At 42.3% G+C, this 13,824-nt stretch overlaps 1 protein-coding gene across 7 annotated transcripts in view; it reads right to left on the bottom strand.

The window, feature by feature from the left end:
* HECW2 (HECT, C2 and WW domain containing E3 ubiquitin protein ligase 2) overlaps positions 1-13,824 on the bottom strand; it is a 388,630-nt gene that overhangs the window by 112,655 nt on the left and 262,151 nt on the right. For all 7 annotated transcript variants that reach the window (XM_045367419.2, XM_015432516.3, XM_015432517.3 and 4 more), the window contains 4 exons: positions 11,829-11,971; positions 8,865-8,965; positions 7,076-8,428; positions 5,792-5,887 (listed from right to left, as the gene is read on the bottom strand). In XM_045367419.2, coding sequence (XP_045223354.1) covers positions 5,792-5,887; positions 7,076-8,428; positions 8,865-8,965; positions 11,829-11,971 — 1,693 coding nt within the window. The remainder of the gene's footprint in view (positions 1-5,791; positions 5,888-7,075; positions 8,429-8,864; positions 8,966-11,828; positions 11,972-13,824) is intronic.

Genomic DNA, 13,824 nt, shown 5'->3' on the forward strand with positions numbered 1-13,824 from the left:
GACTCTTAGACACCCTAAGACTTAAATATAAATAGGCCCTTTTAAGTGGCTGGACACTAAAGGAAAGTCGGAGAATTAGAAAGTGGATAAAACTACTCCAAGGCTGCTGTCACAGCACTGGTCTCCTCAGCAGGGAACAGAGGCAGGTAGAAGAGGTAAGGTCGTTAGAGTTTCAGTTTTTAAAATCAACATATGCGGGAAGGGGGTAGGATTGTTCCTATGATCCCTCGGCTCATCTCATCAGCCTTTCCCACTCCCTTCAAACCAGACCTCGGTCTCCACCGCACCACTTGGCTCATAATCACATGAGCTGTGAATACATCTCAGCAGATGCTGATATTGGAAAGTCAACAACTAAACGGCATGAATTACAACATATTAGAGGTGGGGAGGGGGTGGGCTATGGGCAGGGTTTTGAATTGGTTATCACCGGATTTAGTAAAATCAAGCCCCTGAATGTTGTGAAGTAAATGTATAAATCCACTATAAAAAACCGCAATAACCACAGGTATCATCACCAAAATGACGAGATGATTAAGTTCTAATGAACTAAAGGTACTTTCAAGGAAAATTATAAGCTTTGTGATAAATGACAGATGACAGTGTTTAAAAGATTATTTTTTTCTTATTTGAACACTCAAGGAAGTAAAATTCCATTTGTATAAAGTATAAAAGTAGGCTAAACTTATCTGTGACTTTAGGAATCAGAACGGTAGGCCCATTTCCCCATACAGAGTGGCGGACAGTGATTGAAACGGGGTACAAAGGGGACTTCTAGAGTGCTGATGGTGTGGGCTGCCATGTGTGTTTAGTGGAAAGAATTCAGCAGGCCGTATGTGCTCTTTTCTGCTATTTTATTTGAACAAAAAGTTTTTTAAAAAGTCAAGTAGTTGCATATTCGGCACTTTAATCTTCAATTTTTAATAAGGTAGCTTTTTAGATTGAAAGTATCCATTTTTTTTTCTCAAAACAAAGTTGTAAGCTTAGAGAATAAGAGCCCCTAACCCTAAACATAGTAGAAACTCTAAGTTTAGATTAATTATACTTTTCAGATTCACTGCATGGTCTTAGGCCTTCATTTAAAAAAACACTTTAATAATGAAAGTGTACAACCACACAAAAATGATAAATGTTCCCCTATAGTTGTCCAGAACTACCCATTTGAACCCCTCACGTAAGTAATAGACTAGTCCTAACAATATGCAACATCTTGGATCCTATCAGAGTCCACTAACCCAGACTGTTCATCCTGATTCTAGTCCTATTCCTACAAAATCTACCATTTTGGGGGAAAAACATTTATACAACAATTCCATATTGTCTCCAGTGCAGCAATGGGTTAAGTCACAATTACATTGGAATCAATAAGAGAAAAAGAAAATAGTTTTTCAGAAGGGCTGGGCTGGTGATTCTTTTTTCACTCATCTTAATGCTAAAAAGACCAACATTTGTCATGCCAATAATATTCTACAGGGCTTCAGCCCTGAACTAGCTCTAGCTGCCAGGACCATCAGTAACATCAGAATGAGAAGATACAGCAAATTCTTAAGGCATTCTGTGCATAACTGAGTCCAAGCTACTTCCCTGGGAGGCTCTCAACAGTGTCATGCTGCCTCCAAGGCCTGGAACTTTCTCATTTTTTACGAATCATTAGAATATCTCTTAACCAGAGCTGGAGCTACACAAGCCACAAGGCCACAGTGCACTCTGTGTGGCCTAAGGCAAGAGTAAGATTTTGAGAACCAATTGGTAGATCACCGTCACTGCTGATCAGTCTTAGTACTAAGTCCAAGATCTGTTTCCCTTCTTGAGATGGGAGAAATAAGAATGGAAAAAGAAGAAAGCAAACAAATAAATCCCTGAAAATATGATGAAAAGGAGCTAAAATAACAAGAACAACAATAATAATGATAAAGAAAAAGAAAAAAAGAATCAAGCCCAGGCACAGTGGCTCACACCTATAATCCCAGCACTTTGGGAGGCCAAGGTGGGAGGATTGCTTGAGGCCAGGAGCTCAAGGCCAGCCCTGGCAACATAGTGAGACCCCTCTCTCTACAAAAAATAAAAACATAAAAAAACCAGCCAGGCATGATCATGCTCGCCTATAGTCCAGCTACTCAGGAGGCCCAGGCAGGAGCTTCACTTGAGCCCATGAGTTTGAGGCTGCAGTGCACCATGATCATGCCACTGTGCTCTAGCCTGGGTGACAGAGCAAGGAAAAAAAAAGAATCAAGAATGGCGGCCACCAAAGCTCAAACTACACTGCTTCAGGAGCTTGTCCCTAGGGTAGAAAGAAAGTGACCTGCACAGAGAGGAAAGGTGCTGCTGGGTCTAATACAGATGCTGACTACAACACATCTATCTGGACCACAACATGTTGGCTCAAACCACTGCAGCCACTTTCCTACTAGGTGAGGGGCCTCCTTGAGGAGGGCCTCTTTGCATAACTCTATCCCAGAGGAAGAGAAAGCTGAGCACTTTTTGAGTCTTCTGGTGGGTCTGACCTCAAAGCACTGCAATATATTGAAGTTTCAGAGAAACCCCCAAACCCTCTGATGTGAGGCATTGGTGGTGCCCAATAAATAACATATCACCATGTAAGCCACCCTCTGCCTCAAACCAGACCTTCAGGATTTACATTCATCTACCCACACAATAGGCCCTTCCCCTCCAATCGCAGATCAGAATACCTGTTAGAGGAGAGGGAATATCTGAGACTCTGTCTCAACTTTTACTTGCATGAAATCTTAAACAAATTACTTAATTGATCTGGGCTTCAGTTTCTGCAACTATAAAATAAAAGAATCAGATTAGCTGACTTCTATGCAACAACCTATAAATTACAGACAAGACCTGTTCACCTACCTCGCAAAATTATTGAAAGAACAAAAAATAAAGGAAAGCATGCAAAAGCGTGCTTTGTAAAGTGTAAATCACCACAAAAATGAACTTATAATAACTGACAGTGTTAAAAATCACAACTGTTAGCCTTAAAATTCAGCCAGGTCATTTAAGAGATGGGCCTGTCTGCACGATCCAGCCGACACCCCTAGCTGAGCCTCAGAAGCCACAAGACACCACAGTGTAGATGCCACAGCTGTAAGTCAGATGTATGGCCAGAGGTAGTAGCAGAGTTGTCCAGTTAGAAAAGGAGGGCAGGGACCTAGCTGAGGTGAGGACAGACAAGTAGCAAGGGCAGCCAAGCGATTACCACTGTCACAAGGACGAGACACACATGGGAATGGTTGACAGAGCTGAACAGCAGTCAGGTATGTTCAGACCACAATCCACAATCTAGCCATGAGAAGACACATCCCCAAATGTGCAAGTTGCTTGGTCCTATAACACGAGTGTCTGAGTGTGTGTGTGTGTGTGTGTGTGTGTGTGTGTGTGTATAACTAATATTTTTAGAGGGAGGCATCTTTACTTCTGAGTTTTTTTTTTTTTTTTTTTTTTTTTTTTTGAGACGGAGTCTCGCTCTGTCGCCCAGGCTGGAGTGTAGTGGCCGGATCTCAGCTCACTGCAAGCTCTGCCTCCCGGGTTCACGCCATTCTCCTGCCTCAGCCTCCCGAGTAGCTGGGACTACAGGCGCCCGCCACCTCGCCCGGCTAGTTTTTTTGTATTTTTAGTAAAGACGGGGTTTCACCGTGTTAGCCAGGATGGTCGCGATCTCCTGACCTCGTGATCCACCCATCTCGGCCTCCCAAAGTGCTGGGATTACAGGCTTGAGCCACCGCGCCCGGCTACTTCTGAGTTTTTAAAATATAAAAATTCTGTTTATATTTTACAAAAACAATGTTATTTATCAAGCATTAAATAAATTAGCACAGAGAAGTGTTTCTTAGAGGGCACACTGTCGAATTTTGGGTGGGACACTTCTTAGTTGTATCCAACTGTCTCACCATTGCAGGATGTTTGATACACTGGCCTCCACCCACTAAATGCCAGTAGCACCCTTCAACCACTGTTACACTGAAAGGCTACCCACCCCGCCTCAACTCTAAACATCGCCTAGTGGGTGGCACCCCCTGCCACCACTGAAAACCTCTGAATAAAAGGGAATACTTCTTAAGAATTTTCCTCTTGTTTGTCAGTCACTGATTAAATATGATGAGTCACTAAGTGGCCTTTACTTTTGCAAATACATCAACTCATTAAAAGAAACTGCCAATTGTAAAAAAAAAAATTTCCCAAGATGTATCTACAGGTGTAATGCAAACACCAGTATTTAAACAATACATTGAGATATCACAAACAGTGGTCATAATTTCAGCAGGAAAGTATCTGTCTTTATTAAATACAATCAGGAGACCAAACTTACATAGCAAAAATTACAGCAATTGGATGTGGCTAGGAAGACGTGATTTATCAATGCACTTCTGCAATGCTACTGTCCAACACTCTGAAACTCTAAATGACTATTAATCTGTATATACATAAAAATAAAGCTCTCCCAGAACTCTCTCCTAGTGTTCCGAATTTGTTTTGCTCCAATTATACCTAAATATCTTCCAGGAACATTTTACTTTTTTGACTCATCTTTTCTCTAAGGGTTTATCAAATGTTTTATCAATAAGGAAGTTTTCTGTGGCCCTCTCGGGTCCCTGGGCCCCTCTACCTGCCTAAGATGACATAAGGTTAATTAATCTCTCAGTCCATTTTATTTTAAACTGCTTAAAATATGTTTCCTATGAGTCACAGCCCTTAGTTATCCAAATAAACAAACAAGGGAAAGATCTGTGTCCAAAATAATTTCAAAAGGATCAAGGCGATATTTGGATAAATTCTCCACAGTACCATTCAGCTCTTTTGTCGGTACTTGCCAGACTAACCACTCAGAATTGTAACCCTTTAAATTCGTCCCCTCTCTTCTTTATGTCCCACCATTTTTAAAACACAGAGGAACCCAGGCATCAGCCTCTTGTCATGATCACATATAAGATGGGTAAGTGGAGGGGGGGAGCAAGAAGGAAAGGGGTAAGGCAAAAGGGTGTACCTTACAGTGTTTTTTTTTTAAAGCAATGTTTACCAGGCTTTATCAATATTCATCAAAATGCATTGCTCTCATAGAGCTACATCTCTTTAAAGAACTGTCGAAATTTACATACGAGTTTTCATTTCATCTGGATTATGATTGGCTGAGGGTATCACTCATACCTTTAACACAGGTTATGTAACTATATCCCAGCATCCCTAATCCTCCACCATCTCTCCTTTAAGTGCTACGTGTTTTCTGAAAGTGAAATAAATGAAATGTCTTTCAAATCCCCAGATAACTGTCATGTCCCAAATAAGTAGTAGACTAATTTCTGAAATTAACAATACTTCCCTGCATATCCCTAAGGAAAAATATCAGAACCTTGTGCTTAATGATTTTAAACGCTGTAAGTGAACAGAAAGGCAGTATATTACATAGAGTGGGGTTTTTCTAAGAGAGTGTACCAATTTGTCTATTAGCTGATAGAACATTCATGCTGTGGTTAGGCATAATTTTAAAAAATTCTGTTATGCACCCAATTTCCCAAAAAATCTGGATCTACCTCCATTATTATAGTGTTTACCCCATGGGCAGCGCAGGGTTTACAGCTGCCCTTTCTTTCAGCAGAACGGTGCCAGAGAAGAGTCATTAGCCTAGCACGTCCCAGACTACACCTGCTATGCTAAGTGGCAGCCCCCAGATTCCTTCCGCTTGAAGACCACATATCCATCTTTTAAGACTCATGGGAATGGGTCTGCCTGTCACCTTTCACCCTTTGATTAAGGTGGGCCCTTTGAACTAACAGGTCCTCACTTGGTGGGAGAGCCTCGTCCACCCTCTGGTACCGGCTAACATCCTGGCGCACTGAAGGTAGTGATCGCAGTGGCTGGTGGCCGTTGGCTTGAGAACCTAGGATTAAAGGTAGAAAGTTACCAGGTATTGTTTTCTCTTTCAGTATCAAAACAGACTCTATATAAAAACCTAACATAAATTCCAAGGTTAGTTTCTTTTCTCTGTTTAGTCTCATTTCCCATATGAGGACCTAGAAACAAAAGAAGAGAATAGGAGGTGAATGCTTAGAAGCAGGCTTCCTGAAGAACTGTCCTCTGCATGTATCCCTCCCCTCCTGCGGCTTCACTTCCTCATCCCTCACCCACAATGGCCTCTGTCCTGGCCATGTGCTAATGCTTCAGGGTCACATGGTGGCTACGATATAATGAAGGAAACAAAATTAAAAAAAAAAAAAAAAAAAAAAAGAGGAGGAAGAAAAGAAGGGATCATGTAGGTAGAAAAATAAATTACAGAATAAGAAAATCATTCCTATTTTTGAGTTATGCCAGCCAGACATACGAAATTGCTCTTTGATTTTTAATGCATCCTTATAGGGCATTTTAAAGTAATCATTCTAGAGAGCCACATTCACTGGGAGTAATACAAATTTCAGGTGTAAATTTGTATCCTTGGATACAAAAACAGCTTATTCTCCAAGTCAGAATGCATCACCTAACCTAGTAGACATTACTAAATTGTAGAAGACAAAAATATTACCTTTGATGCATAGCATATGTTAATCTTCCACTGTGAAATTTTAGAAAGGAGGAGTGACTAGGTGTTTCTCATAACCTTTGCAGATTACACTAAGGCTGAAGCTGCCTGCCTGTGTGGTTGTGTATCTACAGACCCAGGTTCCAAAAGAGACCCATTATTTAAGTGTGAAGACTGCTGTTTAACAGGCCTGTTACTTCAGCAGCAGAAAAGCCATTTTTTAAAAGAGCACTGAATTTGAACTCAAGCCCATCTGGACGCAAATCATGCTGCCTTCTTCCTAGCTATGTGATGAAGTCCCTCGGTCTCCCCACTCTGAAACAGGAGGCCTAATCTAGAGGAAGGGTTTCAGCTGCCCACACATTTGTTACCTGTTTCCTTCTCTTCCTGGCCCTGTTTTCAATCGTGCCTCTCTTCCCCTGCTAAACCTCAAGGTGAGGAATTCAGGTAATATGCAACCTGCGGCCTTGTTTAGATTGAGGGGAAAACTACAGAGCTTCTCTCTGCACAGCTACGCTCGAGCCAAAAGCCACAGTGGTGTCCATATCCTACCTCCAGTAGCGCCCTCCTCCTGGGCAGTTGCTCCTTCACAGGTGCCTTGGGCCTCCCCAGCACTGCCCTCTTCTTGGGGAGGGCTCTCGGCAGCAGCTGCAGCTCCCTCCAGGCTCCCCCTCCGCTGCCAGACCTCCCCCAGCTCCTCCTGGTCAGGTACAGTGGCCGATTCTGCCCCTGGCCCTTCCTCCTCCCCACTGGGCACCTGTACCACAGGTAAAGAACCAGCAGTGCACACGGAATCCTGCGACCCTTCGGCAGGGCCGCTGCTGGTGGGCTCTGCTGCACAGGCTCCGTCTTCCTCCTCCTGAGAAGAGAAGGCTGGGGTTTCAGGAAACCGCGCACTCTCAAGAGAGGAGCACCGCGTCTCCACAGAGGACAGCTGCGTGGTCACACTCTCATTGCAGGAGCTGTCAGCGCATTCCAGGTCACTCTCTCCCTCGGGCCTGGTGCTGGCTTCGCTCACACTCTCTGTCCTGGCAGGATCACTGGGTTCTGTTTCAGAGGACACCTGGGAAGGCTCGGAGCCCTGATCGAGAGACTCGGTCTCACTGACGGCTCTTCGGCTTCCTCCTGATGCATCAGAAGTCCCCGTGTCTGCCCCACTTGTGGGCTGATCTACCTCTTGAGAGCCACACAATTCAGCACTGGCCTGGTCAGCACTGGGTTGAGACTCTGGGCCGCCTTCACCTTCCTCTGGGGCTGGGCCTGCAGGTAAGGAGCCTTCTGCAAGCTCTGGAAGATTTTCTGGCTTATCCTCCAAGGAAGCGGCTTCGTGTGTGGAGGCTTCCTCATTCTCAACAGGGTTGTCCTCCAGCTTTGTCTGAGATGTCAGGCTTCCATCATCAGCTCTGGGTGCCCTGCTAAACATGATCAGGCCTCCCTCCTCCTCCAAGGAAGATGGGTAACCCAGGTCTTGCTGGAACTCGTGATCTTCTTCATCTGAGTCAATATGAAGCATGGCATTGAGTCTTGTGTCGGTGGGAAAACTACTCCTCAGTTTCGGAGAGGCGCCCATGGACCTCTCAGAGCAGGTCGCTGTCCCTGGCCTGGAGTGGCCGTTGTGTTCGATAGCATCTAAGTAATCATTGAGTGAATCCTGACGTCCTCTGGGAGGTGAGGTCCTTGAAGAAGTGGAGGTTAATTCCTCGGCGTCTATTTCCAGTGTGGAGCTAGTCCTGAATGAATGTTTGGGGGCCCCATCGGCAGCGCTGTCCTCAGAAAGTGGCCCGTTAGAGCACAACTGGCTGTCGTGATGGCTCCCTGGCATGTCCTCATCATCGGAAGGGCTACCTAAGTCTCCATTCACAGAATTGACTCCAAGTATTGTGCCAACAGCTTCTGGAGAGGCATCTGTATGAGAAAACAGCATTTCTAAAAATTAACTAGAAATAACAAATGAACGTTTTATGACCTACTTGCTTTGCCACCATTAAGTTCAAAGAAATCAGTCATTCCACTGAGGGCTTTCTACTGACTTGCTGAGATTCACCACTCACTACTAAACGAGGAGACTGCTAGTCGGTTTGGCACAGGAGCTAAATATGTTAGTATGGCTGAAAACTCTACAGCCCAGTTTCAAAATGTAGGCATCAATCTGAGAGACATTTCTGGGCAAACAGGCTTTCCTACTTGCTTAGAAAATTTCAGCAGGTAATTGTTTGACAGCTATTTTACTTTCAAAACAGAACATGAATTCAATTCTGTTCAGAAGCAAACTGACAACTGAGTTATGTTTAACAAGTTTTTCCTATAGCAATGTATTCATACAGATATACTGATATCTCACCTTCATGAACAGAAGATGTAACCTCCACTTTAAACTGGAGGTACCCACTCACATGGTCAGCTGGAAGCCTTCTGCCAAGGTTGTAGCTGAGCATCTGATCACTGTAAGAAGAGAAATGTTTCTTTCATCCTGACTACACTGGAGTCAGCCTTCGCCTTCGCCTTCTTTCCACAGGCCACCCCCCAAATCCCTCCTATCTCTCTTGAAACTTTCAGACTCACAAGAACATTAAAGGCTCCAAGCACATTATAGTCCAGTGTAATATTATTCATTCACACAAATGGAACACTTATAAACCCCGGGATAAAAGGAAATGTTGCCCTAAGAAAAATTATTATTATTATTTTTAATTTTTTATTATTATTATACTTTAAGTTCTAGGGTACATGTGCATAACGTGTAGGTTTGTTACATATGTATACTTGTGCCATGTTGGTGTGCTACACCCATCAACTCGTCATTTACATCAGGTATAACTCCCATTGCAATCCCTCTCCCCTCCCCCCTCCCCATGATAGGCCCCGGTGTGTGATGTTCCCCTTCCCGAGTCCAAGTGATCTCATTGTTCAGTTCCCACCTATGAGTGAGAACATGCGGTGTTTGGTTTTCTGTTCTTGTGATAGTTTGCTAAGAATGATGGTTTCCAGCTGCATCCATGTCCCTACAAAGGACACAAACTCATCCTTTTCTATGGCTGCATAGTATTCCATGGTGTATATGTGCCACATTTTCTTAATCCAGTCTGTCACTGATGGACATCTGGGTTGATTCCAAGTCTTTGCTATTGTGAATAGTGCCGCAATAAACATACGTGTGCATGTGTCTTTATAGCAGCATGATTTATATATGAAAAATTATTGGCCGGGCGCGGTGGCTCAAGCCTGTAATCCCAGCACTTTGGGAGGCCGAGATGGGCGGATCACAAGGTCAGGAGATCGAGACCATCCTGGCTAACACGGCGAAACCCCATCTCTACTAAAAACACAAAAAATTAGCCGGGCGAGGTGGCGGCGCCTGTGGTCCCAGCTACTCGGGAGGCTGAGGCAGGAGAATGGCGTGAACCCGGGAGGCGGAGCTTGCAGTGAGCTGAGATCTGGCCACTGTACTCCAGCCTGGGCGACAGAGCGAGACTCCGTCTCAAAAAAAAAAAAAAAAAAAGAAAAATTATTATTAAGAGCATAAGATATCACACGCTATGTGAATATTTTTAAGGACGCTGATTCACTCTTTCACTTTTAAGGGGTGACCAGGAAAAGGACATTTTGAAGGTCATAAAGGAGTTGTGAAAGGCCTCAAGTTTTAGGGGTTTTTTGACTCGGGTGTAAAAGGGGAGAGGGCCTGTTTCCTCAGCATTTAGCACAACAGGAAGCTGGTTCTAAAAGGACACTTGCAGCTAAGGATTATCACCCAACACGGCACGTAGGGCACTGTGTGATACCCTGAAGAACAGGAGCTGGGAGTTAGGGGAAAGAAGCACAAGAACACAAGAAGGAAAGGGCCCTTCATACCCAAGACAGCAGCCCTGGCTGTGTGATGGGGAGAGGGCCACTAAGCTCTCCTTTCTCGCCTGTAGAGAAAGAAGGCTGGAGCTGCTGGCCCTCCCTGCTGGGGAGCCTGGCCTATCACTGATTCTCAGGGTGCCTTGTAAGCAGTGTTGATGGGATGGTTGGCAAAGTCAGATGTGCCACTATGGTGGGGTCATATCCCAGATTTGGAAGCAGGTTCAGTTTTTGCCTTGCCTGGGCCCCGGGCTCGAGGCCACCTGCCTCCTCAAGGATGGAGTTGTCCATCTGTTTCAAGTCTGACTCTTTATCAAGTCAAATGCAGTCATTTCATTTTCTTGCACACAAGCAACAATCTTATTCTGAATTAAATGACTTATTCTTTTTTTTTTGAGACGGAGTCTTGCTCTGTTGCCGAGGTTGTCCAGGCTGGAGTGTAGTGGTGCGATGTTGGCTCACTGCAACCTCCGCCTCTGGGTTCAAGCAATTCTCCCAGCTTCAGCCTCCCAAGTAGCTGGGATTATAAGCGCCTGCCACCATACCCAGCTAATTTTTTTGTATTTTTGTAGAGATGGGGTTTCGCCATTTTGGCCAGACTGGTCTTGAACTCCTGACCTCAGGTGATCTGCCCACCTCGGCTGACCAAAGTGCTGGGATTACAGGCATGAGCCGCTGTGCCCGCCAACCTATTCTTAATTAAGGAAAATCATCAGAAGGATAGTGCCAAATCACTCCACCTCTGCCCTCTAATGGCTATTTCAGAAGGAAGACACCATGTTTCTTCTATCTACCGTTTGCTCCACTGTACAGTTTACAGCCTCTAGTCAGTGATGCATTATTAATTTGCATAACTTGTTTTTGGTCTTCTCTATCTCCTCAGTATGACTTACTACTTTACTCACAACTTACAAAAAGCTCACAAAAAGAAAATACATTAATTACACATTAACTAAATTTTAAGAGTATGTCAATGAATAAATTTTAATTGCTTGAATGAATGTATATGTCTAGGAGTTTTATTATAACACTTCCTCAAGTCTAGGTCTTGTTTCAAATGGCTCCAAAACAAGATTGTTTCTGTTTTTCAAGAGTAACAAGTTCTCTGGATGGAATTAATTAGGATAAGATAGGCATCAACCTGACCTTAGAATTCTGCCCTAGGGAGTAAGTTTTATAAAAAACTCCAATATACTGAGAAACAATCAAACACTATGAGATTTGACACTGAAATGTTAATGGTGGGTACCTCATGGAAAAGACAAAGATGCAAAAAATGTATATAATTAAAATAAACTACTTTTTGTCAAGTATATTTTAGTAAGTGTAAGGACATCTTTATTTTTAAAAGAATTGTGTTACTACTTCTTACCAGTCTGAAAAGTCCTAGGAGTACCAAGTTTCATTTCATTTTTTCCTATACGAACTAATCTCAACAAGATCCCCAAAGGTAAGGGCTGATTACCCGATAGCCTGTCGCTCCAGCAGCCTCTGGACTGGAATGGTTAGTTTCCCCAGAAAACGCTTGATGATGGGACGGCTCTTGGCAAATTTGTCTTTAATTTCAATTTCTAAGACATCAGTAAGAAGTGCAAAAAAGGAATATTTCTGAAAACACAAACAGATAACATGCTGGTTTAAAAGAAAGACAAATATGATACTGTATCATTTTATTTGTATAGGAAATGGTATCTCTTAAATTCTAACAACATAGAGTTCCACATAGCTAGAAATAGCTGCAGCTACTGTCAATCCTTTATTCACTCAGAAGCAGAAGCATTCACCATGACTAAAAAGCAGCAGTCAAAGATCTGTATGACAAAAGAAGCCCTCTCAGTCAATCATGCAGCCCTTCCTAGTTTCACAGTTTTAGGAGATGTTATCAAATATTAAGTTATGCACAATGCAATTTTAGTACTCTCTACATTTATTGTATCTCAATTCTTTGATATTTAATATCTTGTTATAGAATGGTTTAGAATTAACTAGTATATTTGATTGACAATTTGAATTCCTAATCTCATGAAATTCTGAAGTTGCAAAACATAGTGTAAAATACTCCTCCACTTAGTGGTTAAAATAGGAACATCTGCAGAATACTGTGGTTTCCCTGATAAATGTTAAAACAATGTTCAAATGGAATTTTTCCTTAAGTTTAAAAAGCACACAGGGTTATTTCTTTCTTCTGGGACAGAAAAATAAAAGTATGAAGTTAAGATAGGTTTTGTTGTTTTCATTTTAAGAATGCCACTGGGGAAATTTGGATTGAACATTAATAAGATATAAAATAAATATGAAGAGCTTTACTCACTTACAGAGACTTTTACATATATTATCTTCACTTTATCTTTACAATGATATAATTTTCTTTTTAAAGATGGGAATCTCAGTATAAGTAAATGATGGTGCCAGGAATCTAACCTAAATTATTTCACTGCTTCCCTGAGAGTACCCATCAACTACAGTGATGTGAACAGTGTTAGCCAACTTTTCACTTAGGTGCCTCTAGGTTTATCTAGTCATAACAATTAAGGTTTTCCAAAGGACCATGCAATTTGGCAGTCTGCTTAATGGAAAAAAGTACTTGCTTAGAATAAAAAAGCCGAGTTTAAGCCCCACTTCTGTCTCTGAATACCTAGTCCTATAAACACCTTAAGCTTCAATTTCTTAATCACCAAAATTAAGACATAATAATCTCATCCTTTGTGCCTCTCTTTCAGGCTTGCACTGGTGACATGGTCAAAAACTTTGCAAATTTAAAATGTTAGGAAAATAGTTACTGCTTGTTTCATCATCATATCTATTATGTGCCTTCTGGAATCATACTGAGATATATTTTTATTTCTTCTAGGCTTTGAAATGCATTAGACTAAGTGGTATGCCCTTAATAGTTTTTTACCATGATAGATCATTAGTAGTTTCTTAAACCAAGCATAAGAATACAAGCCATATTCAATATCCAAAACCATAGGAACCGCCCAGGAGAAATACCTTGCTGTGTTGGCAAGTCTCAAACAACCATATCTTTTCTCCAATTGGTTTTAGATCCCCTGAATACCTCTCTCCAATTAAATATTTCTACAACATTGTTAGAACATATTGTTGTCGTTAAATATTGAGGGTATGATCTAATTAACTGCGTAACTCCTATGCCAGCCCAGAAACATTCTCACACTAGTTATGTAAAACACACCTCAGATCTCTGAGAAATGGAGGGACAGCTCAAGCTTTGCTCACTAGATAAGAAGTGTCTGTTTGTTCATTCTCTGACTTTCCATAGTTCAAATGAGAAAACCCTTTGCTTGATTTCACTGATATGGTGCACTAAGATGACTGGTAGCATACTGTAGCTGTGAGGAAGTCTAAAATACCATCAACACAATCTGGCTTCACTCAGGATGATGACTCCTTGAATGGCTCATCTAATTAACGAAAATCTAGAAATTCATAAAACATTTGCC

Source organism: Macaca fascicularis, chromosome 12 (genome assembly GCF_037993035.2).
Source record: "Macaca fascicularis isolate 582-1 chromosome 12, T2T-MFA8v1.1".
NCBI lineage: Eukaryota > Metazoa > Chordata > Mammalia > Primates > Cercopithecidae > Macaca > Macaca fascicularis.